The sequence below is a fragment of the Mugil cephalus genome, chromosome 16, assembly GCF_022458985.1.
Source record: "Mugil cephalus isolate CIBA_MC_2020 chromosome 16, CIBA_Mcephalus_1.1, whole genome shotgun sequence".
Taxonomy (NCBI): Eukaryota; Metazoa; Chordata; class Actinopteri; order Mugiliformes; family Mugilidae; genus Mugil; species Mugil cephalus.
The window spans coordinates 19,041,362-19,067,342 of NC_061785.1; the positions used below are offsets into that span (position 1 = coordinate 19,041,362).

Sequence of the window (25,981 nt, forward strand, 5' to 3'; positions counted from 1 at the left end):
CACAACAATGGGGAATAAGTAAAGACAGACTGACTGGAGCACTGGGAAGTTTTTCTGTGTGTGTGTGTCTTTGTGTGTGTGTGTGTGGCTTTTGGAGCAGCACAGTGACTGGAGAGTCGGCTTAAAGACATATATCTAAAAGTGAGTATAATGAATGAGGCCTTACAGCATTTTCCACAGTTCGCAGTTAATGTTTCAGTATCAAAACTATGTCAGATACAGCGTGTAACACACAGCTGGGATCAAACTGTCAACGAGAAACTTCATGCTTTTATTTTGCGCTTTAATACGTGACTTCATTAAATGATTACTCTGACGTTTGTTTGCTTCCTCACTCATGCACTGGTACCTTAATACATCGATCACACAATGAGTGACCTGGCATTCATCTGGATGTTACTTAGACATGTAGCACACACCTAGACCGGACCAGACCAGACCCCCTCACCCCATGGCTATGACAGCAGCAGCAGCCATCACCAGCAGGACGCAGCCTGACACAGACACACACATGAAGAACAGCACATGGTGTTGGCCTGACCTCCTAATTCACTAGATCCCAAACTGATCAAGTATCTGTGGGACGCGCTGGAACGAGCCTGATCCAGATGCATCCACATTTGTCAAATTTAATTAGGTAACTTCAATTAAATACTTTTAATACAGACGCAGATTCAAAGGTTGCAGCAGCGTAATGACTTTAAAAGACATTTCCCCCCCATCAGCAGATGAAAGTCGTTTCTCTGCCTGCTCGCTGAGGTTAGGCCTTGGGTTATATGAAGCAAGGTTTAAGTTGGAACAAGTAAGAACAGTTATTTAAAATGGCCTTCAGTTATTGAAAAGAAACGACACGCAAGGTAAAAATTTGCCAAAATGTCTTGTAATAGTGATCACAGGGAACAGGCCATCGCTGGATGCAGAGACGCTGGTGTCGTTGCTCCCAAGTTCAGACGGCTCAACTTTTGCAACAGCTTGAAATGAGCTTATAATATATTCAACAAGCTGTTCTTGAATTTGGCTACAATAGTCTAAATTTTACCCGCATTAAGGTCCAGATGTGTTTTTTTTTTTTGTATCATAGCCGATGCATGTTGCAAGCTGCAAAGACGCAGATGACGTGTTTGATTCAAAGTCTGCACCAGAAAAATCCACCACAATGAAAAGAATAAACAAAAAACAAATGTCGCCTACAAGCTACAGAGGTTACAGATGTTTTGTAATAGCCTAGATTTAATCGGCTATTGCAGTATTAGTCAATCATTACCAAATCATTACTATTTCTCGTCAATATTATGCTTTACGATAAACGGCTATTGAAACATGACTGCCAATCTAAAATAGAATTATTATGTTGGCCTCTGCACTCATAGTAAAAATATCTAAGTGCTAACAGTATTCTCATGGATGAAAAATAATTATCACCTGAATACAAGTGTTAAGTAATAAGGACTATACAAGCAGTGAACAATATGCATCTCCATCCACACTCAGAGGGAAGCCTGGCACCTGGTTGGGAAAGAGGCCCAGTTTTCCTTGGAAAAAAAAAGGGGGGAGCACATTCCCAGACTGTTTCCCAATTCCATCTGGTTGTTATGTGGCTCAATTTGTATGGAATTCTGCGCTTAATGAAATACTGTTTTGTGTAAAAATGCATTCATATCGGGGCAGCTCTGTTTGTGTAAAGACGCCGCTGGATTTCTTCACTTTAGCGGACGGAGCGGGAGATAAGAGGTGACCCTCGACCTGAGGGAAACGTCTGAAGGGGACGTGCGGGAGAAAGGGACGCTATGGCAACGAGGGATGGTGACGGAAGCTTCATGACTGAGTTCAAAGCCTTTTTCCTTAAGTGTGTTTTTAGTGGTAGAGATATAGTTTATCCCTGCTTTAAGAGGAAAAAAACAATATGGGGCGAATTGATGACACACTGGCTAGGTAACTGCTTCATTCTCTCTGAGAGAGAAACTAAACAGCCTGTCCGACTTCTTCTAAGGGAAAAGTGACAAAGAACACACCAGCTCCAGCGGGCGGCTGGGGCTGCGAGGGCGGGGGGACATGGAGGTGTGGGGGGGAATGTGATTGTGATCAAGCATCTCAAACACACACAGCTGCGAGCACTTGTGTCCATTAACACCTTGTAGCCGAACATGAAAGCGACGGGCTGCGTTTTCTCCACCAGCTGAGGGAGGCACCGGCGGAACCCTCTCATGGCATCCTCTCGATTTACTGCCGTGCAACAGGATCGGCCAACAAAGTCCGGCGCGAGAGTGGCTACGTTCAAGTGTGGAGAATGCAAAGAAAGCTCCAGAATTGAACCTCTAAATGATTTAGCATGTGGAACTGCGCTGGCTGCGCACGGCTTTAACAGCAGCCAGATACTTCGTGACAGAAGGAACGAGCGGATCGGAGGCTGGTAGGAACAGGCGATTGGACAGAGAAACATGACTGGAAATTATTAGAGAAAAGCGAAGAGCGAGAGAAAACATGGGCTGAGGTGAATGGGTGATAGGATCCGTCAGCTGAACGCAGGTAGATGTTTGTGTGGTACCTGTGTGCGTGTTTTCTACAACCCGCGCGCAGTTGAACTCAGCTCAGAGCTACAGCTGCCCAAGGATCCTGGAATGTTTATGGGTTTGTTTTGAAGTGCTTGTGCGCTCACACATGCTGACACCCCACCTCCCACCAACCTGCCACCCCCCCTGCACCCCCACCCCTGCACCCCTCCGCCCAAATTAGGCTCAGCGGGGATAACCGAACACTGTTGAAGGCCATTTTTCAATTCATTAACACATCAAAGCTTCACTGCGTCCCCGCAAAAAAAAAAAAAAAAAACACTCGCTAATTCTTATCTGTTGCAGGAGTAAACAGAAGTTACGGCACCGGAGAGGAGTTCTGTGGGTGGTGGGAAGTCGTTCCGTCGTGGGTCAGCGTCCCGTTCAAGGATGGGTAACGCCGGTTCCTCGTGTTGTCTTGGAAATTCAACAACAAACACGAGGCTTGGCAAACAGGGGGGATGCCGGGACTAAAATGAAGGAGTGGTTGGAGGGAGAGGAGGAAGAATCCTTTGGAAAATATTAGAGAATTGTTTCGCCACCTTGTCATCGAACTGAACAGCGCCAAGAGCGTGGAACAACTTCTAGAGTGAAGCTTATTTTTACCCAATTTATTCCTCTGCATAGTTTGCACGCATCTGCTTACGTTTTAAATCCATGAAAATTGGGATTTTTTAGCGAGGCAGACGGAGAGAAAGGGAAAACTTTCAGATATCATAACAGGTGCCTCGGTAAATAAATGTGCTTTAAACAAGTTCTCAGCCAGATCTGTCATCTGTCCTCTGACAAATCCTTGAAAACTGCGCTGGACAAATAAAATGCGAGCGTGTTTGTGGAGTGCGTGGCCGCTCTTCTCCGCTCCATATGTCAGGGATGAATCCAACCTCATTTTTCCTCCAGCTCGAACAAAGCCAAGCCGGTGAGCACAGCCAATTGATTTTGGATGCCTGCGCGAAACCCAGATCCCATGGCTAAAATTGGTCCTTGAAAACTGGACGGCTGACACCGCCACCTTTCCCCTCTTGGCCCAGACCGCAGTCCAGACCTGCTGCAGCCCCCCTTCAGGTCCTCTCCCCGCCTGGCCAAACAGGCTCTGCTATGATATGGTCTCCTGCCATGATGTGTGTGTGTGTGCCAGTGAGTGTGTGTGTGTGTGTGTGTGTGGTGCGTGTGTTTAGGCTGGGTTCCACCTGGCTGCTCCAGCCACCTGCTCAGGGCACTGAGGGGAACACCCGGTTAATGAGCTCCTCATTACAGCCAAGGCAGCGGACAGTGTTTTCATTCCTCACGAACCGATAAGGAGCGAGTGACTCAACGCACAAGCCCGACGGAAAAGGAGCGAGTCCGAGACGTGTAAATACTGAGAGCTCTAATGAGGTACGGAAACAACGGGCCGAGGACACGTCGTCGTTCCGGAGCCACTTCAGCTCCACTTGCTCCTTCGCCTTCTTCCGCTCAGACACGTCTTTCACTTCTAGCTTTGACACCGTGTCTCCGTCTTCCCCTCCCCTCCGCTGGTTTCTGCGGTTAGCCTCACGCCGTGGGCTTAAGAGCAGGCTCTCGGGAGCCCTTTTGAACTTAGAGCCCCCTTAATTCCTCTCCCACCCCTTCCATAAGCCTCCTCTCCCTCCCTCCCCCTCTCCTCTTACTTTCATAAGACCCCATCTCAAATACTCCTAGTGGTCGCCTCTCAAGTCTTTTGGCTTGCTTCCTTCCTCATCTCTCTCTCCCTCTCTTGTCCGTCCTATCCTTCATCTCCCCTCTCTCTCTCTGGATGGCATCAGGCAGGGAGAGATTTTAACAAGATTAGACTGGAGGGTTGCCAGGTTGGGGGGCCTGGTGTCAGTGGAGAGTCGAGGCCTTAGCTCCGTTCCCTCTCACTGGTCCACTTCACTTACCCACATCTAAACATTGTTATCTCTGCCCTGGCTTTGCCTTCGCTTTCTGTCTGTCTCACTTCACTTTTTTCCTCCTAAGGCAATCTCCTAGAGTCAGGGGAAGAAGCTGGCTGAGGATGTTGCGCAATCACACTATCATGAAGTATTGATCAAAACAAGGCAAACTGTGGCAGTTTTCCTCTTGGCGTGCGGCGTACTTGGCATCCTGAATTACATCTTAAACTAGCCTGTTCCAAATTTTAACATTTTTATACACCGACACCAGACCCATCTTATTCAGACGCAGCACCTTCGATTTCATATGCATGTGCAATCTCAAACAACAAGTCAGCGACAGATCTGTCAGATAGCCACAGACCAACGGAACCACGGCCGCAGGGAGCAGAGTCATTGTCATGCACGCACGGTTAACAAACAGACATATATTTTGTCTTAACAAACTCTGAATCTTGCTGCCACCAGCGATACCGGCTGGCAGCCAAAGACCGCATATTTTCTCAGGCAAGAGAGCACAGAGGCTTGCGACAGCACAAAGGGAGGCAAACTGTTACCAAAACACAAAGAATTCAGTAATAGCACGGGAAAAAAAAGAAGGCTGATTTCAGCAAAACGAGAAGACTACGGAATGAGAGGTAGCCGGCGGGAAAATGTCCAGGCAAAGAGTTAATCTTTGACAAGAGGCTGTTACACAAGGACAGAGAGGAAGAGAGCGCCGGCGGTGACGGGCACCTCAGGAGGTGATTGCTACCATCTGTGGGAGAGCGTCGATGTGGGCCTAGGAGAGCAGGGTGGGCACACACTGCAGCCCCGCCAGTTTGCTTTGGCACCGGGATGAAACACTGCTGCGTCGCACTACTAGATTACATGTGGCTCGCACACATGCACAAATGCACGGAGATGCACACGCACACGCACACACAGACACACACACTCACACACGCAGGGCCTCGGGCTGCCGCGGAGCATTTCTCAAGCATCCAGCGTTTTAACCCAGCTGACATTAGGGCTGTTATTTGACACTGTGCTGTCCTTAACATTTGTTTCACCACGTCCCGTTCTTGCCAGAAAGCCTTTATGGGTGGCTTCGCGAGAAATGCATCTATCCCTCGCGGGTTGGCCGAGGACCAAAGGTGCAATACTGACGGAGGGAATAAAAGCGGAGAGCGAAGCTGCAGTACGAAGCGATCAGGCTGACCCGACTCTGACGCTCCGACGCTGTCTCGCCGCTTCAAATCCCCAAAACGTTCCGCCGCCAAAACAAAACCCATACCCTTACATCTCTGCTGGCTCCCTCTCTCTCCGTACCGTAGCGTCTCACGCTAACTAGCCCAGAAGCGATGATGTTGGAACAACATTCTGTGGCTGTGTAATTATTTGAAAGCACAAGGGGGTTCGTTTTCAGAATCACTTTCTTGCGCTCGGCAACCCCCATCAACGCACACAAACATCTCCTGCTCATTTGAGAGTCGCGCTAAGTAATTGAAGTGTCGGTTCCCTGTTAGCCTCAAGGGACAGGCAGCAGAGGTGGGAGGACTTTTGACTCATTTACTGAAAGTGTGGACATGCTACGTACATGCAGGAATATGGAAGCAGCTTATCTTAGCTTCATATCAGGATGTTCTCTGGAGATTTTAAGGTTCTGACTACTACTCCCAGACTCTCTGGAAGTCTCTGGTGAAGGTAGCTCAGTTTTATTCATCATGAATAACACTGTGTCGCAAGAACAAAAACTAAGACCAAAAATTTCAACATCCTGTTGTTCATCCTATCCAAATCATGCAACCTCACAAATTGTGCTGAGGTGGTTTCATGTGCGGTGTGTTGAAGAATGAGGTCATTTCTCAATCGTCTCGCCTAAAAAGCGTCCCGGCGAATCCGCTCCACGACCGGGACGCGGGCCTGACCCCTGCCTGCCCTCGCTAGGAGAGGTTGGAGGGGGCGATGCTGTGAAAGGATGGAGGCCTGTTTTGAAATTCTAATCAGCATTAAATAACCATCTGCCCCCTGTCAGCGAGAGAAACGAAAAAAAAAAAAAGGAGAGTTTGTGCTTCTGTGGTCTTGCGAGTTTTCGGCCCCGGTTCAGATCTGAGAGACTCATCTGAGCCACGGTCCTGTGCAATTGTTCCTGGCTGGCCTCTTCCTCTCACACGCTCGTTCACACACACACACACATACACTGCTGCTGGATCACACTGCTCTCAGTAAAAAACACATCTGTCAATGCCTTTCTAATTCCAGCTAATAGTTTCCAAATAGCCAAAAGACCCCTTAGAAGATTTAAGCAGGTTTTTGACAAGGTTTGCAACTCCAAAATCTGTCTGTTCTGCTGCTATTCCTTCCACGGTAAAAAAAAAAAAAAAAAAGGAGATGTAATTCGTTTGGAAGACATGATCTAATCGCATCTATTATATAACAGGCAATGAGTTTTTCTAAGGTAATAACTAACTTGTGGGATTTCCTTCAGGCGATGAAATGGCCCGATGTAAAACGAGCGTCTACGCGGCGAACAGTTACTTCGCTGATTGATTTCATTTCAAAGGAAACTCCGGTTCTTGCGCAGAAACAGAACAGCGTATCACTCATTGCCCCAGCGGACTCAATATGTCAAATTTCCTGTTCGAAAATATTCAACGCCACACCCAAACGCTGCAGCAGAGGCGGAAAGCGGAGCTCTGCTACCAACCGCGGCTCACCTGCGTTTCTGGCAATCAGCCGAAATGGCAGTTCAAACAGCCTTCACATGACCTCTGCGCTTAGCGCTATGAATGCATACCAGTGTGCCTGCCACAACACTGGGAGCAGACGTGGCTTGGCTGGTCCATTAGGGATGGATGGTGTCTGGCCCCGAGCTCGCAGTGTCCCAGAGCAGTACTCTTGACTTCCTGCAGGTTGAGTACAAATGAGAAAGAGGAAGGACTGGAGAATAGAGCAGCTTGGTGCCGCGGTTTAAACACGGCCAAAATGGCTGCAGACGCGGCCAAGAGCGGAGAGCTACTACAACACCATAAATTATCATCTACTCAGGATGTCACATTGTCGTCGACTCCACAAGAGGCCTCTTCGTCTTATACCGTGATTTTGGCAGCCTCTATTACGCCGTGATATAGGGTCTCCCGATTTTAAGTCAACATCAAGTGTTTACATTAAGGCATCGGCCATGCCAGCAGAAAAGCCGATACTTCATCAGAACTAGTAACCAAATAGCTCTTATCCGTCTGTTTCCTCGTTCTGTCCCGTGGCAGATAAATCACGGCTTTTTCCATCATGTCTCCCTCAATGCAAACAGACACGCTTCTTTACGAGGCTGCCCTCTCCGACTACTACAGCAGGGATTTGTAAACCAATGTCTCGAGGCAGGATTCATAGAGCGGGGAGGCGGCAGATGGGCGTGTGTGTGCATGGCTTGTGTCTGGAGACGGTGCAGGAGCTTGCCAAGGGCAAAGACAGTAATCTTGGTGCGGGGCATGTCAGACATTTAGCGAAACTCAGGAAGAGTCAAGCAGGCCTGTTGGAGACAATGCTCTTGTTGTGCAGGTTAAGTTTCAAGTCGAGACTGAGATGAATCCGAGCAAAAAGGAATCAGGAATAAGGAAGATCATTTCCAATGAGAGGTGACTAGGCTATGAAACAACCATCGACGTGGCTCTACATACGCACTCTGAATTCCTCATTATCCACAAACTGTCTCCGAGTCGACTTAACTCTGTCGCCACTGCACAAAGGATCACGACCCCTCAAACTCTCCCACAGAACCCAAACAACCCCAGGACCTCGTGAAGGCCCTCGTGATACCTCGGGGACTCCCGGGCTGTGCAGCTTGTCACTCTCACACACTTTTCCAGTCTAAATACTTACACCTCTCAGCCACAGTGGTCTGCCCCGGGGCTCGCGCTGCAGACCCCATTTGTGCACCGTGTCAGAAAGAAAAACAAGCGAAGAAATCAACAAGGGGCAGGGCGCGCTTTAAAAATGTTCTTTAACACACACTGGAGGGGCTTTTTTAAAGACTCTCTTGCTACTTTGCGGATATTTTGGAAGCAGTTCTGCCGGAATAAGCCGTAAAGAGGCTTTCGGAACATGAAATTAGGGACAACTGGGACGGCGTTTTCTGGCACGTCCGGATGTGTGATCAGGTATAGCGTGCAGCTAGCAAAGGGCTTTAACTGCCCTGTATCAACACTGGGATTAGGTCATCAGAGTTGGCCAGTGCAGCCGGGCTGTTTAGTCCAGAAATCCTGGATAGAAGTGACATGTCAATCCCACAGAGAAGAGATCTACGGGAAGCGGGTGTAACACTTCAGCTACAGGACATTTGAAAGAGGGCGTGGGCGAAAGTATGAAACAGAAAACACTGAGGGATTGACAGGATATTGTTATAGAGGCTATATGCGTGTGCGCGTTTGCCTGTGTCCGTGAGTAAAGTGAGGGTGTCAAGGACACACGAGAAGCCAAAGTAAGGTAGAGTTGGCATGGGAGGTTTGGGAGCGCAGACTGGGGAAGGGATGGATTCGTTGGCCGGTCTCATGCTCCTCTGGCTCTGTCACTCTGTGTCCCCTTTAAACAAATCTGGCACTGTTCATTGCTAAATATGATCTCAGGCCAGCTCACTGGGCAATTACAACATGTTAGAAAAATATACACTGTTTTCAATGTTCTACTCCTGTTTTTTTTCTCACTGGCTGTAATTTCATTTCATTATGAGGAAAGGTTAAAACGGGGACAGCGGTTTCTAATATGATTTTATTTTCCTGCTCCAACTAATTTTTTTGACAAGCATAATTGACCTGAATTAAGTTCCGCCTATGACTGTTTATACCAACAGAGAAATGCTGTAAAAATTACCGCCACAGAAATCTATTAAAGGACGAATCTGGCTAAAAAGAAAACAAACATGCAACCAGCGCGGCACGTATGGAAACCCTCTGTGCAGCAACGGCACTGAAGATCACATCAAAAACATGTTATCGCAGAACAGCTTAATCCCGTACAAAGACAATCCAGTTACATTAACAGAAATTGTCACAGAAATTGCTATAATTTTTCCTGGCAGGCTTTCAGAGCACGTCTGGATGACTTTTACTGAGCATGTCTTGAGGTAAAGGCGAACGCTGCCAAATAACATTCTTGGATGACTTAGCTGTAGCGGCGTGCCAATGAGTCGAGCTGTTGTCATCTACTGTTTAGACTTGCTTGTGCGAAAGAGTTTCTTCACAGACAATTCCAGAAAACACACAGTACGCCGTTTCCCAGTAGAGGAACGTTAAACGCAAGAGGCTGATGAGAAATGAAGGGAACGTACAGGCTTATGTTTTGAGGGCCGTTGCCAAATTTGCCAGCTCAACCACGGCCGCTGAGCTGCCACTACAGCTGTCCACCTGTATAAACACAAACCCATCCGGTAAGTTCTGGCAACACGATTAATTACCCTTGTGACAGTCAAGTACAGGTCTTCCTAGTTAAATCCGTCCTTTTCTACCTTCTTTCCCTGTGTGTATACACAAATTCGGTTCGCTGGCCTGACTTTACGTTCATGCCTATTCTGAAAATGCGTATTCATTCTGAAAATCCTGCGTATTCTGAAAATGGGTGGTGGAAAGGTCATGGCATGAAAAGGCCCAGCTTATAAATAAACAGCCCATACACTCTGAGAAAGGGGTATTTGTACCAGTTGCACCAATCTTTGTGCAAAAAAAAAAAAAACCTCAATCCCATTTCTTCACTAGGAATTCGCAGATTTATTGCGAAAGAAACAAGAACGTGGGATGAAAATCAGAGCTGTGTATTTACATTTGCACGGTCCAACTGTAGCCACTGAATAAAGGCTTAAATAATTATGAATTGTGTGTTCATCCACACCTAAGCTGTTGTTCTATTGTTTTACTTCTGTGCACTTCAAACTGCTTTGAGTTCAAGCCGAAAATGACAGAGAAATTTCATTAGACAAACTCTTTTGCTCAATTTAATGTTCTGAAAGTACTGAGTCGAGATTCCTTCGTGGGATGAAATGATACTTGTTTAAAAGCACATTGAGAATGATAGATAGAGGGAAGGACTTACGCAGACACTCATTGGCCTCTCGAGCATTGGCCCTCTGCCACGGCCGGTCGTAGTGAAAGGGCTTGCAGCGGTCACATTCGGGTCCTTCTGTGTTGTGTTTGCAGTCGCACACCAGTTTGCCTTCCTTGTCTTTCAGACAGCGTGAGGCATGGCCGTTGCATTTACACCTCCCGCCCACCTGGAAATCTCCCACCGCATAGAAATAGGTCGGCAGTGTCGACGTGACTGCCATGGGGTCGTCGTCCCTCCCTCCGTTGTTGCTTCCAGGCCCAGGCCCCAGCTCCCGGGGCAGCTGAGGCCGGCTGAAGACCACACGGATATCGGTGACGGTGACCCAGTCCTGGAGGACCGGGCTGTTGTCAAAGTCTTTACCGGAGGGTCGTCCATCCAGAGTGCTGAAAGCAATGAGTCCTCCAGAAAGAGGGTAGAGGTCAGTGTGGCCATCTGTGCAAAGAGCCTCCTGCTCGTTCTGTTTGGTAATGGTCGCTTTGTTGGGCCGATTGTACATGCGCCGGCACTGCGAGGAGTAGAACTGGTAGGGCATCCATGTTTTGCCGTAGTCCATGCTCTTGTATATGGCCAGGGACTCAGGTCGAGGCGAGCAGAACTGCAGGCTGACGTAGGTGATCTCAAACTTTTTACCCAGCGAGAGGGTGAGAGTCACATTGTACGGAGAGGCGTTCAGGTTCTCCGACTGCCAGCAGGTGAGGTTGTGAGCTGAGTTCAGGTCGGTGAGGTAGGAAGCAGGGTGGGCGCGGCGAGGATCGGCTGCATCGCAGATTTGGCATGCGCGTACGGAGGGCCTTTCGTCGCCCCGCTCCACCACGCTGCAGGAGCGGGACGAGGGCCGGCCACAGACACTGGAAACCGTTACCTCCTTGCCAAAGGCGGCGTTGATAAACTCGGGGATGCAGCGGCGGGCCGCACCTGTGTCCTCGTAGCAGGGGTCCGGAGGGGTCTGCTGCCCTGCGAAGGGGTTGGTGGCACTGTGGGTGGAGGCTGTGCATGCCAGGAGGCACAGGCCCAGCAGGTACCTCCAAGGTTCCCTCATCCTGCTTGAAGGGCCTGTGTTTGAGTGTGTGTCTGCACTTATGCAAGGATGAGGTTTTGTGTATCCAAGAGTCTTTGTGTAAACTGAGTGTGTGTGCGCGGTTGCTCAGATGTGTCTGTGTGTGTGACTTTCTTCTCTGTGTGTACAGTTGTGAGTCAGGGGAAGGCGAGAGTCTGAGCTCAGTGACCCTTCACTCGGGCTGACCGGAGTCTTTCCTGTAAGAGAGAGAAATAAACAGAAAGGTCAAAGTCAGAGACATATTTTACCATAATAGGATATTAAATGGAAAGACACCCTGATCTACTACATGAAAAGAAAGCTGTGTATCTTCAAACCGACTTATATTTGCCCTTATAAAGGAAATTAAATGAGATCTTTGTGCTGTCCAATTACAAGTGAATGTTTTCATTGACTAAAAGCCTGTCAAAGGAGGAGACAGTCAGATGAAGGGCCAAGAGAAAGGATGTGACCATTTAAAGAGAGACATTAGTAACTGCAAGCAACTGCATCCTGAATTTCAATGGCAGCCTCTCATTCAGTACTTCTATTCAGGTCAAAACCGGCCAAGCCTTCTGGTCATGCTTGAGCACCATGGCAGAAGTCACCCCATAATCCCTGGTAGCGCCGCAAAGCAGTGGACCATGTATGACCCTGGTCAAAGCTCTGTTGGAGGAGCTGGTCATGAAAAAAAGGAAACTATTTTACAGACGAGGACGTAGCTGCAGTTTTTAGCTCTTACCGAGAATGGAGGAATTTTAAAGGAAATCAACCATTACAACACCATTGTTGCGCAGTGCTGACCCTGCAGAAGAGGCAGCATTATGTTCAGTCACTCAACCCGAAAATTCACCAAAAGTGATAGCTATTTGAGGATTATAGTCTGCATTAGAAGTGCTGCGGCTATACGGCTCCATTCAAGCTTTTCTAAACCTCTGGGTCAAGACAGTACCTGGATGGCATCATTCATATGCTCACAGCTAGACGTGAGGCCGCCTGGTCTCAAAGGGAGAAAGAAAAGCCTCGGAGCAAAGAAAGAGACAGAGAAAGAGATGTATATGGCCCAGAGCTTTTCCTTCCCTAATCCTCTTTTTACTTCCCTGGGTGTCAAATCTTGAAGAGCCCCATTTCAAAACAGACAGCTGAGGGGTTGAGAAGGCTCCCCGGCCATCTTTGCAAGGTATTTATTAAATTACAATGAATGGCACCCACCTCCTCCAACCCTCTTATACTACAACATCCCTCTTCATCTTGGTAGAACAAAAGGCGGCCTCTGTATCCACTTTGGTCAAGTAGGGAAGGCAGACAGACGGATTTAAAGCGGGTGGAAAAAACAAAAGTTCTGTTCTTTTCTCGTGTGAAGGGTCCAAAGCTAGCGACCCTCAAAGAAGAGCCGAGTGGCCTGTAAATAGGACCAGTCTTCTGGGCTCAAGTGCTTAAGCCCAACCATTTGGCCGATTCTCAAGCGCAGATTGGATATTAAAGGAAAATAGTGGGAGGGCATTGTATAAAGCAGAAAGGCTGTGAGTGAGAGAAACCCGAACTACAGCGGCTTTTTACTACGTGGAATTTAAAGAAAACATTTTTTTTCAAGCAATACAGTCCAGAGGATTGATCCTGAAAATGTTCTACAAAAAAAATGCTATTACAATATTCGGTGTGGATTGCAGAGAGTGGCTTTGACCGTGAGTGATTTGAGCAAGAGGCCTTGCCAGGAAAGATAAGGACAGTGATCAACGACATGTGTCTGAGGACGAGGAGGTTAAAGTGGGCACGCAGGCGGGAGTTCATCAGCCAGAGCACTCCATCAAAAGGCCGGCCACGGTAAAGCTGGCGAGCCTGCCACCCACTGGGGAGGGCACGGAGAGACGGCTGATAGAATTAGCAACTCATTAGCATTGAGGCCCAGCTTCCATTAGGAGTATGTTCATCAGAGAAAATAGACCAGGAGGAGGAGGAGGAGGAGGAAAGGAGGAGGGGGTAGAAAGAAGCAGGGACAAGGGTAAGAAATTATGGCAGGTGAAAGGAGGAGAAAAAGAACAACAGGAAGAGGGAATTAGTCCGACTTAAGATTTGATGGGCATGTTGTTGAGGGAGAAAGACGAGGTTGGGAAAGTAACAGACGGACGCAAGAGACTGAAAAAAGAGGACAAAGAGGCACAAGAGAAGAGTTTGGTAGGTAAGAAGGTAAAGAGGGACATATGAGGAGGGGAGAAACGGTGAGGGGCACGACAGTGATAAAGCAGAAATGACTCGAGGGAGGGCGAGCAAGGACAGAGATGAATGGGAGCAGTCGGAGAGAGAGGGAAAGTGACAGAGATGGAGGGAGGGAGTTGAGGGAAGGACATAAAAAATGAGAGAGAGAGAGAGAGAGAGAGAGAGAGAAAGAGATTAAGGTGGAGGACGGCATTGGCCTGTGTCTGGACTTTGGATGACTAAATATGGTGCGGTCCATGTGCTGCCGGGCCTGCTGGGAGACTCTTCCAGGGTCTGGTGCTGTCAGATGAGCGTGTAGGTTAAACAGAGAGAGAACAGTGACTTGGCTGTTTAATTCCTCTCAGGCCGCCCTCTGAAATGGATGCTAGCCTCGCAGCAAGTGTTAACAGCTCTCCGGGACAGTCCAACGGCAACTACTGTGGCAAAAAACCTGATCTTTATTACAAACTTATTCCATATCACCATAAAATCTGTACAACGTGAGCCAGGTCCACAAAATCTCTCAGTATTTGCAAGCCCTGCCAGGGCGTCAGCACGGTGGCTGGCTGACCCTCGAAACGCTGCGAATCTGTTTCGGCAAAAACTGATTCTCCGCTCTCAGCAATGACAGTGTGTTTAACAAGCCACAAGCTCCACTCTGTGGGAGAAGAAATTGTCTTTTATTAAATGTGGTTAAAGTAGCAGCTGCTGCAGGCCAACGTCTCTGTCTTTCTGAAGAAGACAATGAATACCACGCAGGAATGTCGAGTTAACTGCAGCGTTTTCAGGAGTCGCTCAGGTTAGGACTGAAGCTTTTCAGAGAGACTGCACTTTAAAAATGCAGAGAGCAATAAGGCAATGTTTTCACATGTTTGGGAAGCACACTATCAGGTCAAGAGTCAAAGACAACTTCATTCATTAACACATTTAATCTGAACTACAAAAGAAAAACTACTATTATGGCCGTGTAGTTGTATGCCATCATTATCCCTACACTCATGCTAACCATGCACCAGCCCACACACTTTTTCTTAGATTTATCAACTTTCACGCAGTCCCATTTTACCAAAACCATTAAGTGGAATTTATATACAATATATATAGTTTTATTTGTGATATTCTGCTTATATTTACACATGTGCTGAATCTGATCTAATGCCCACCACCATCTGGCGAGTTAAAAAACAAACCGTTCCTGTGGCAGCTAAGTCATTTCCAAGTGAAAGGCTACTGGGAGCACGGCGACAAATACAAACTGCAAAGCCAATTTGTCACTACAACATTCCGCTGTGGATTAATGGTGAGGAAAATGTACTCGTGCTGGTGCGCTACAATCCTCGGCCTCTCAGCAGTGTTAAATGATTAGCTCATTAGTAATGTGGGTACAGTATGTGAGAGAATGAGAAAATATGGGGCTTTCAGAGTGGAAGCCCCCCCTTTGGATAAGTAGTTTTTGCTTCGCACAATACTTGGGCCATTTGGCGGTTGGAACAGATTCAGTGGGTTTAATCAACCAGTGACAGCCCAATTAGAGGAGGTAGATGATGGGGGTAAAAGGAAGGGAAATTAGATTAAAAAAGGTGGGTGAGGAATGGGGAGGAGGGGAGGGGGGGGGGGGCAAAACAGAGGCAGGAAGAGAGAGGCGGTGGGGGAGACAGAGCGAGAGAAGCGGAGGAACAGGAAGAGGACAGGGTGGTCTGGTGGTTTCAGCGAGAGACATTCCAGGGAACGTTTTTTCAGCTTCTCTCTGTCACCGGGAGATCATCCCATGTTGAGATGTCTCTCTTTCAAGCGTGGGCACTTCTGTCAGAGTTCACAGATTAGGAAAACAGAAGCCGCTGAGAGGCTTTATTTGGCTTGGGTGTAGAGGAGGGCGCCAGGGGAGGTGAGGATGGGAGAGAGACAGCTGAGCCACTTTGTAGCCCAGGTGGGAGCCTTTCACGCTGTTCTGGAGAGTTGCCGTGGTGGCCACGCTCCGGGGCCGGGGGTGAGTGGCCGTCTTCTGTGGCTGCCTGTCCGAGGCGACGGCAAGCTGGGGTCCAGGCTGGTGCCCTGCTACCTCTCCAGCCTGCTGTACAGTAATCCCTAGTGGGGTTATTACTTTCAGCCAAGAGTCATGGATGATTTTTTTTCTTTTTAATAGGCTCACAACAGGGCCACCTTTACTCTCATTACCATTATAGAGAGATAGACCGTATGAATATCAATGAAATGAATAAGAGCACAATGAGAGGAATCCCCCTGCACACAGGCTGCAGGTCGTTTGATGCTGTTTCTTACTTTAGAAATCAGAATTAGTCTTATTCCATCAAAAGTGTTAAAAATTCAAATTGGTCTGTGATCTAAGCATCCTTTTATATCCTCTCAGTACTGATACTACACACACACACACTTTTGTTTGATAAGAAAATAAGTTCCTCCATGTGAATCACCATGATTGACAGGCCTCAGGTAACAGGGGTCAGATCTCAGCGGCCTGAAATTAACACGGTGGTGTCCGCGTCCGCAGTGGTGTCGAGGATCCCTCTGTCTATGTGTGTGTGTGTGTGTGTGTGTGTGTGTGTGTGTGTGAAAGAGAGTGGGTGGTGGATGTGGGGGTGAGGGACATGCTAAGCTCCTCACTGGCATTCATCAGGGGCCGAGGGGAGGGGAGGAGGAGCAGGGAGGGCCGAGGGCAGGAGGGGGTCAGCTCTCACAGCTGAGGGCGTCATTAGCCGGGGGGATCACTGACAAATTATTAAAGCCCACTTACGCACGTTCCCAGGTTCTGTGCGTGCATCCCGGGTTCAATTTAAAGGCGCAGTTTCAACAACATCCACGGGCTCATTTCACTCGACTCTGATCCAAACTTCCAAACTGTTCCCCGTCACCTCACTTGAGGGAAAACGGCTACAGGTTCGGTTGCTCTCCGTTGCTGGGATACCAAATAACACATCGCTGTGTGGCTTAAGACAAAGCAGGAAGCGAAATGTTCTCTACCTTTCCATCTGACAGAAAAGGACACTGCAGGGAGGAAAGACTGAACGCCCAGCGGAGGAATGCAGCAGCTTCTGTGGCCCGGCCCACACGGCTGGCGCACAGTCTGACAGCAGCTCTTTAAATCAACAGAACCCGATCCAGAACCGAAACGGGCGGAGAGAAGACTGACAGCGCAAGGTGGAATATGAGGTCAAGCTGGTTCTCGCACACCCCGACAGGAAGTTGTGCTCAGCCGCCGTGTTCTGCATTTATGCACAAGCACACTTTAGCGCAAACGCAAACTGCTGATAGGACAGGTTGTGGTGTGGTTTTCTGTACACGGAGGGTTCATTGAGGTCAGTGTTTTTTAAACTATGAGCAGGCAGAAATTTTTTTGTGACTCACTTTGCTCAGATTAAAGGATCATTTGTGAGAACCGAACCAGGCAAAAACACTGATGCGCTGAATAAAGATTTTTTTTTTCCATCTCAGTAGTTTCACACACTTCTGTCTCCACAAATACAGCTGCTGTGTTTTTTGCAGCGAGAAGAAATCGTATACTGCACTTTTTTTTTTTTTTATTGGATTGCAGTGCCAAAATATTTCCACTTGGAGACAAAGTGCAAATGTGGTGATGTTAAGTACAAGCTTCTAAAGTAAAGAAAAAAAAAATAATAAAGAGTTCAGCCATGAGGTACTTGAATTGGATTATAAAAATCTGATTTTCACCAAGAACTTGATATCAGCTTTCACCTACTTCAACATAAACGCGCGATAAAATCCGTGGTTCCATAAAAACAATGAATTCCAAAGCCAAATCAATAATAATAATGTAATTTAAACTTTATCATAGTACTGTATAATAGTAAGTCAGTAAAACACATGCTACGCAAATCCGTTAGATTTGAATTACACGCTATCTGGATGTCAGTGTATTAACAAATACGCTACCTTTCAAAAGTAAAAGTAGAGTTTGGAGGAGCCAAGAAGCTCCCACATAGTTTATTGCCTGAATAATTATTCAACGAATGAAAAAATGTAGCTGGAACTTGAGTGAAACGCACGAAAAAAAAAAAGCCCTATTTGTCTTGGATTTTTAACTGACAGGATGATGGAGCAAAGAGCCTAAAGTCCAGAAATTTATAGCGGCCTATGTCAAGACGTGATCCGCTTTCAGATACAAGAAATATTCCCCCTACATGTGCTGTCAAGATGCGCCTGAGAACAGGATGACACCCACAGTCCTGCGATGACGAGCCGAGCGCCAGATTCCCTCTCCCGGTTTATTATTGGACGGAAGCTGTCATGCGATGCGATTACAGAGATGATAAAGGTATGCGAGAGATGCTGAGAGGTTAAACTTCCCAAAGCGGCCTGCTTTCAGTGCATGTGGGCGGACCGAGGGCTCCCTGATTGAACATTTCCCATGGACAGAAGCGCGACCCAGACCGCAAGCTTGAGGGGCAGGTGAGGTTTTCCTGGATATGAGAGGAAGTAGCTCGTTTGGTGGGATGGAAGGGTTTAAGGAGGAGAGAGGTGAACGCTCTTTCAAAGCTCTTTGAAGGTTGGCTGCGGTAGGCAGAGTTGTGGTTTTCCCAAAAAAGCAACCCCCCCCCCCAACAGGAAAACAGTCCATTTTTTTTTTTCCATTGCTCAAGAGCAACCTCTACCCCACAGCCAAAAGCACGGACCTGCTTTGAACTCACAGGGGGAAAAAACCACAAATCACTTTATTAAGTGCCTGGAATACTCGCAAGGTTGCGTACATTACACTTAAACGCACACGTTGTTGACGGACAAACACATGCTCCCTATAGCCGCGTTCACAGTTGGCTTTCACATATGTTGGCACGTTGTAAAGGATGCCAAGGCTTGTGACTAATCAGACAACTCCCTTTCCCCTCTTTCCTTATTACTTTCCTCCCCTTTTTTTTTGCTGTTCATCCAGTTTCACTGCACACTCAGAGGTGTTTGCATGGTCAGATCGTAGCCAAGTTTAATGAAAGAAGTGTAATATTTTAATATAGTTATCCACACATCACACCTGAAATCTACAGCCACAACCGATCGGTGGTAAGTGCACACACACTTAAAGAAAAAAAAGACCTCACACACATATCACTCTGCATCTGGACGAAATGTGTGGCTAGAAAATGCAGGCCCGGCAGGGTGCAGGAAGTAGCAGGATAAAGCATGTGAATCTTTGCCCCTGGATCCTCTCCCCTCAGCGAGGAACATCTTGGGTGTCGCGCTGACGAATGACGGGTGTTTTAACAGGGGAGGTAAGCACACACAAGCACCCAATTTGTCACTGGAAGAGAAAACACGGAGCCACTCGAGTCGGCGGCGAGACAACGTTTCGACTTCGTTCTCACCTCTGAAGTGAATGTGTGAGTGAGCGCGTGTAATGTGGGTACTCTGTTACACCGCATTCATCTCACGGTCTAAAAATAAATGGGCATGGAGCTGATGTAGGAAGACGGAAAAATTTGCATAGTGTCAAGCCGACACATCTGTTATTCACGAATATTTTGATCCCTGTGTTTGCTGTGTTATTAAGCACAAATGTGATTTTTCTGATCACAGAGTTCATTCACAGCTTATCCAGCAGGGTCGTGGCAAAGCGGTGCAAATTGTTTTTATCGGCTTGTCATTAATTCAAAATGACAAATGCTTGACTCGAGGAGGGGATGATGTTACACTCAACTAAAACAGAAGAGTATGAACTGACAGAAAGAGAGATCTAGCATTACTCTGCCCCGTCAAACGGCTCGAGCCACAGAAGAAAAATATATTGGAAGTGTTGACTTTACTCACTCAGGTGGACCGAGCCAAGAGTCCTGAGCGATCTTGCTTTTCAAGGCAGAGGAAAACGATCTGCTTGTGTTACTACAGCTTTCTCCAGCTCCATCCACTCGCCCTTCACTGGGGTTCACGAGCACCGCGCACACAAAAACTGCACACACACAAAAACATTTCCAGGAGTGAATAAAATCTGCACTATGTTGCTTTGGATTAGCTTCCACATCATGTGCCTTCGGCTGCTCCAGGCTCAGCCTGCCCTCACCCTGTTACTGATGGAAGCGCTGTGAGATGCAATTAAATAATGATGATTAATTTGCAAAAACAGGGAAGAGGTGGCTGAGCTCCAGAGGAGCAGCACTTAACTTAAGACGCAGTCAATCCCCCGGTTTAAGCGTGACATCTTAAATTCTTTCTGACCATGGTGAGCAGTGCGGATTCAGAGGCCTTCTTCATGGACCGCATCCAGTCATTTGCGGTGGGAGTGAGAAGTAGGTCAAGTGGCTGACACTGTTTCAGTGCGCAATAGGGGCATACTTTAAGTCTATTGAAGCAGTTAAGATAAGCAATCAGTACGGGACTCTCGCTTTCGCCTCGGGGCTTGTAGCCACTTGAGAGCAGAGTGTAGATGAGCTTGGAGAGGGTGGAGTTCATCATCATTTTCAGGGCAATTGTTTCCTGTCACACCTTGCTCACAATAAGCGTCAATGCCAAGGCAAACTTGTCGTCACTCAAAGGCTCCACAAAGCGCAGAGTTGCTCTACAATCTGACCTGACCTTTAACAATGTGTTTATCTCGGACATTATTATTGTTACTATTATGAGACTTTTGCGCACAAACGTGTTTTCGATTTGCACGTGGTGACGTCTAGACGAAAAAGAACAACATCAGAACTGATAAATGCTCTAGGAAACTGAGCGAATGGTGCCGACAGAACGCGGACCGCGGACCGAGAAGCTGCTCCAAGATTTATTAAAACTCACGGGCTCCGTATGGCCCACTTCTTACAACCACCGGTAAATCCTCGAGTCGGGTGGTTTTGGTCGTTGTCTCACGGCGACCTACGGGCCAGGTGTAAACCGAGGAGGCTGACACCTGTCCGCGGTGTCCACCACTCTGATCCAGTGCGCCCCGCAGATTAAGCAACTGAAATACCCTACTTACATTCACGCGACCTCACTCTGTAATAAGATAATGACAGTCGTTGCCTTCGTTTAGAGCAAATGGCAGATAATGGACAGCCCGTCACAGCAAGCGCCGCGCGCCGCTCACTCCTCCTCAAAGAAAATGAGTCATGCGTAAAATTGAATTCTGCTCTCGCAAAAAACACAAACGCGCCGCGCGTGATAAATATTAAAAACTTACCCCAGCGTCAAGTCGTCAGTGTCAAGACGTCCCTTGAGACAGATCCAAACCAATTAGCCCCTTCCGTCAAACTGTCCTCTCCAAACGCAAAGGTGTCTCGTCTTTCTCGCGGACACCTCTTTAAAACATTAAAGCACAAAAGAAACGCGACAGAGTCATAAGTGGGAAGATGACGAGAGGAGGTGGACAAGTGGACCCATCCGCGTCCGGAGCTCAAACCAACTGAAAGTGTCCAGTACATCCATATGTAAAGCGAGCGCAGGGTAGGCTACTCCCCATTAAAATCAAACCCAGATTTTCCCAAACCATGTGTGCAAGACAGCTAGAGCGCGCCCGACAGAGAGAGAGAAAGAGAGAGAGAGAGAGAGAGGGAGGGAGAGAGAATCGGACAGCCCACTGTGTTTAGTTAACTTCAGTTTCATTTTACCTGTAATTTGGCGATGCGTAAAATTCACTTGGTAGCCAGAAATATGCGCAAACAAAATAAACTATTGACCAAACCGCCACCCGTTTCAACAGCTTCCCTTCCCTCAGCTAACACAACTGGTCTCACTTTTTACAACAAATACCTCCGCCGCTTTACGGACTGATTGTTAGCCGCCTGCCCTAAATGCTCCATGCCTCGCTGTGTTCACGGGCAGCCATATGGAGGTCGTAATGAGCACACAACGTTGAACCTGTTGAAACAGAGTAGGCTTGGCGGGGCTCCGGGGCCCACAGAAACAAGAGGCAGATGCAGAATGTTAGAACTTATTAATCCCAATAACAGTCCAACACATGTTGGGTTTATTAGCACACGCACACCCGTGTGTCAAGGTACCGGCCATGCTTAAGTGTTGATGGCTTTACTATGTAATAATAAACGCAGCATCAAAATAAATATTGTCTATTTTGGGTCGCATTTCCATCTTGGGGATGGTCTTCATTGGTTGTGAGTGTTAAGAGAGGCTCGTTTTTAGCACAGAAAATGTGGTCCTGTGCCCCTGGCTATGACAACATCACATTAACTCATTAACTGCGTTCACATGGCTTTATACCCGTCTCTTAATCTGCCAGTTAAAGAGCATGTGGTTTGTCATGATGAGTGCACAATGTAATATAGCCCGTCCGGGGGAGTGTGCGTAAAAGCGCACGGGAGAGGTCAACAGATTACGACGAGTTAAGGTTAAAACATTTCAGACACAGTGAACGGTTGGCTAATGGATCACATTTGGACATGTACCGTTGATATTTTTACACAAAGCAGCCAGAGAACGTAAGTGTTGACTTTTCTTCGAGGACTGAATGCGCTCATTGATTTTCCCGTAAAGACGTTCAAATTGCCCCGGCAAATCACATCCGACCAGCAGAATTCATTTTGCAAAGGCACACAGAATAACATGTGTTACACGTGTAAAACCAGCCCAGCAGAACCGCGATGACGGCCACAAGCCTATTTGTGATTCCCGTTAATTTACAGGCGACAGCTCGCGTGTTGCTCGGCGTGTTATTGCAGGTGCAGCCTTCCTACCGGCGGCTCATTATACCAGCATCGCGGCCGATCAAATCCCGAGCGGCTCCTGGCTCCGCTGTAAGCTGATCAACATTCCTACTGTGGGCTGTTCACAGTACCATCCTCTGGGGGGAACAGCCCGGCTCGGCTCGGCTCGGCACGGCCCGGCCCGGCTTGACTCGACTCGCCCCCTGCTCGTCTCCTCCTGGTCCCGGAATCAACCGAGCTGCGCTTTAGTGCCTCTATTCCAGTAATTAATCTCAAACAAAGGCAGTTTAAACACGTATTAAACCCCGCGGAGAATTAAAAAAATAATAAGGTTTAACCTCAATCCCGTGCGTGCGCATATAAAGCCTTGGGAGCACACCTGCAGCCAGCACTAATTAACGGTGTCAATGAACACAAAGGCGGTGGAGAGAGAAATGAAAATGAAAAAAAGAAAAAAGAAAAAGACAGCGAGTTAATGGGTATGAAAAGAGAAGTAAAAACTGGTGCCAACTTCATGAAAAATAGGTTACAATTAATTACATTCGATTAAAATAGACGATGAGCGCTTGCTTGGATACATAGTCTCTCTGCTGTGCGCAATGAATATTACGAGTTTTTGTTTTATCCATTTTCGTCTTGAAAATCTCTCACCGTTGTGTATTTATCTCAATAACTTTCCTCATCTGTTTTTTTTTTGTAGTATTACGTTGTTGTTTAAAGACTAGTTTAGTCAGTTCTTAATTTTAAATCTCTTGCTCCTCTGCTCGATATTCCCATGCGAATAACGACGAGCCTAAATTAGTTTTATAATAAATTCTCAACTAATTTAATTTTTGAGCGTTCACTGGTCTTCATTCGACACTGTTAACTCTTTCAATCTCCTCTTAAAGTGAGGAGGACGTTCTGAGCGAAATTCTTTGAGAAAGTAGGAGAAAAAATACCCAAACAGGCCCTCATAAATTAGCTGCAACAAACTGTCCTGTATTTGTACAAAATGTTGTTAACAGGCCACCAAGCTCAAAACTACAATCGCAGTCCTCGTCACACAGTCGCAGTACATTCCATGTCCAGGCACTGATCCAGAGAGGGCCCGTTTTTGACGCATTTGATGAAATAGAGCTCCGGCAGCTAGAACCAACATGCACAATATCTCCCCACTCACTGGTTGGAAGGACTGAACTGGACAAAATGAAAGAAAACAAGAGCAACAACATGCAACACACTCACTTGCTGTCAGATGGGATTCAAGCGGGGAGCACTCCTCTGCCCTTAAGAGTTGTTGCACTTGGATCAGTGTCCTGATTGTGTCTGCAAAACAAGCCTCAGTGGTGTGTCTGTTCAAAGCCCGGGGCTCTCAGCGCTGGGTTCCCTGCGGCGGACACCCTGGAGAAAATGTCAGCCTCCGGCTTTTTCCTCGCTTCATTTTTTGGCACTCCTGCTGCTGGGCGCAAGAAGAGATGCTTACCTTGTGCAGACGGAAACCCCTCCACCGTGGTTTTCAGTGGGGAGAGGGCGCCATCTTGTGGCGAAACGCGTGCAACGCTCAGTCAGACCGCTGACCTTTTCTGCGCTCTTCACTCAGACCATCTGGAAGCAACAAACTAGTGTTGTTCTTCCACTCATAATATTTAAAGTTTTTATAATAAGAGACATTAGAAATGCATACAATTAGAAATCCGGCCAAAGTAATAACCAGACTTGTCATAGCAAGGAAAGCTCAAGTGCTAGTAATGAGGTTAATAAGGTTGCATGCACACACAGTAGAGGTACTGGAACCAAAAACAGCTTAAAGGAAGGACGTTATCATTAGTGTTATTAGTCACACTAGTGTTTGATGAGAATAAATGTTAGTGAACATCACCTGTAGCTTGTAGCTGAAATATAAAATGAATTATCATAAACTCATTAATTGGAGAGATCATGTCAAACTACTGATTTATAAGTTAAATTTAAAATATTCTCTCCATTGGGACCTTAAAATACGCAGTATCTGCTTAAATAAGAAATCCATGCTTATGTGGCCAAATTCTGATGTCAAATGAAATCCACCTTGACGTGTTTCTTTTCTTAAAGAATTCTTCGTGTATTTTAGGACCTTGTCCAGATTGTCCTGTTGTTGGGTTCCAGCAGAGGACAACTGGTAATTTTTAATCTGTCCTGAATCTTTAAAAGTGTTGCCTAACACCACTGTCGAATAGTCTATATAACCCCAAACACATTGTTTATTAGCATACTAGCTCATTCATATGCTAATGACTGGATGAGCACATTAAACATAATGCCAACGAACAAACCAATTAGAAACAGGTAATATTCCAGGCCAACATGTCTTCTTAACAATATAACCTGTGCCTTTTTTTTTTAAACCCACTACCCTAGGTCTAGGTACACCACATTGGCAAGGTTGGGTTAAAAACTGGGCAAACTAGGAAAGATGACCCCAGACTGCAAGATCATCCATCATTAATGCTTAGTGGTCTGATTAGTTCCATCAGTTTGTATGTTGTTTAAAAAAAAAAAGAAAAAAAAGAAAAAGAGTTTGAGAGCATGGGAGTCTAATTCAGTCTAATTCATCTGACACTCAACTATGAGAACAATAAGAAAAACTTCATGGTTGGCATCTATGAATGTTAGTAAACCAAATACTCATGGGTTCCTTATCTCCTATTATCCAATATCAAAAACAGGTATTTAATAATAGGTTCTGACAAAGCTGAAACTGCTACTGTATTATTAAAATGTGAACTGTTACCTTTTGGTATTTCCGCACTACTCCCCACATATTATATATTCAAGTCAGTCATTTATTACACTATAAAACCTGAGCAAATTATTGATTAAACATAAATGGAGCCGAGTGTCGTATTACATCTCATGTTCACCTCAGCTGAGATGAGACGCGCGATCGGAATAAATCACGCAAGCTGAAAGATGCACCTGACAAACGCGCACACCTGACATTTCTCCACCAAATCACTGCACAGTGAAGCAGGCGGCGCGCTCATACGCCTTAACCGGCGGCGGCGAAGAAGTGGGACAAACACAGAGGAACGATGGAGCAGAACCGGCTATTAATTAGCTGCTTCTGGCGAGAGCCCCGTGGAGGATAGACGGTGGGGGCAGTGGTGGGCGGTGGTTGTGGGACGGTCACGGCAGGGTTTTGGTGGAAATGGGCAAATGGGGTCAAGACACACAGAGAGAAAAGAGAGTGCAGTGAGGGCACTTTAAAAAGACACCGAGTTCCCATATAAAAATAAACAGCTTGAGCCCTTCTCAACACACCCCCGATTATAACAACAGCCGCTTGGGGAACCCCGCCTGTTTACTTTCCCTCTGCCAACTCATCTTAAGTCAAGACAGCATCTTGGCATTATTGTATACATCTTCCTGCACACTCACTTGCTCAGGGCTCAGCTGCCCCTCCACTTCAAAGTCCTGAGTAGGAATGGAAAAAATATAAATGGTATATATCCTTGTCCAATGTGTGTGTGTGTGTGTGTGTGTGTGTGTGTGTGTGTAGGCTCCCTCTCTCTGTGACACACTCATTGCTTGGGGTGTGCGGTATCAACATGTCAACATTAAGGAAAGAGAGCTATCAATAGCTCTTCTACCAGTATTATTGTCCCA

General features: G+C 46.9%; 1 protein-coding gene across 4 annotated transcripts in view; it reads right to left on the reverse strand.

Annotated features, from left to right (window-relative positions):
- ntn2 (netrin 2) overlaps window positions 1-23,783 on the reverse strand; it is a 42,056-nt gene extending 18,273 nt beyond the window's left edge. Inside the window, exons 1-4 of one of the 4 annotated variants that reach the window (XM_047609959.1) lie at window positions 23,582-23,783; window positions 20,875-20,992; window positions 19,524-19,662; window positions 10,505-11,770 (exon numbers count right to left, since the gene is read on the reverse strand). In XM_047609959.1, coding sequence (XP_047465915.1) covers window positions 10,505-11,555 — 1,051 coding nt within the window. In that variant the 5' untranslated portion in view covers window positions 11,556-11,770; window positions 19,524-19,662; window positions 20,875-20,992; window positions 23,582-23,783. Of the gene's footprint in view, window positions 1-10,504; window positions 11,771-19,523; window positions 19,663-20,874; window positions 21,196-23,581 lie in introns of those variants that run through there. The other 3 variants (XM_047609958.1, XM_047609960.1, XM_047609957.1) reach the window with 3 other exon arrangements.
- Window positions 23,784-25,981: the final 2,198 nt, after the last annotated feature.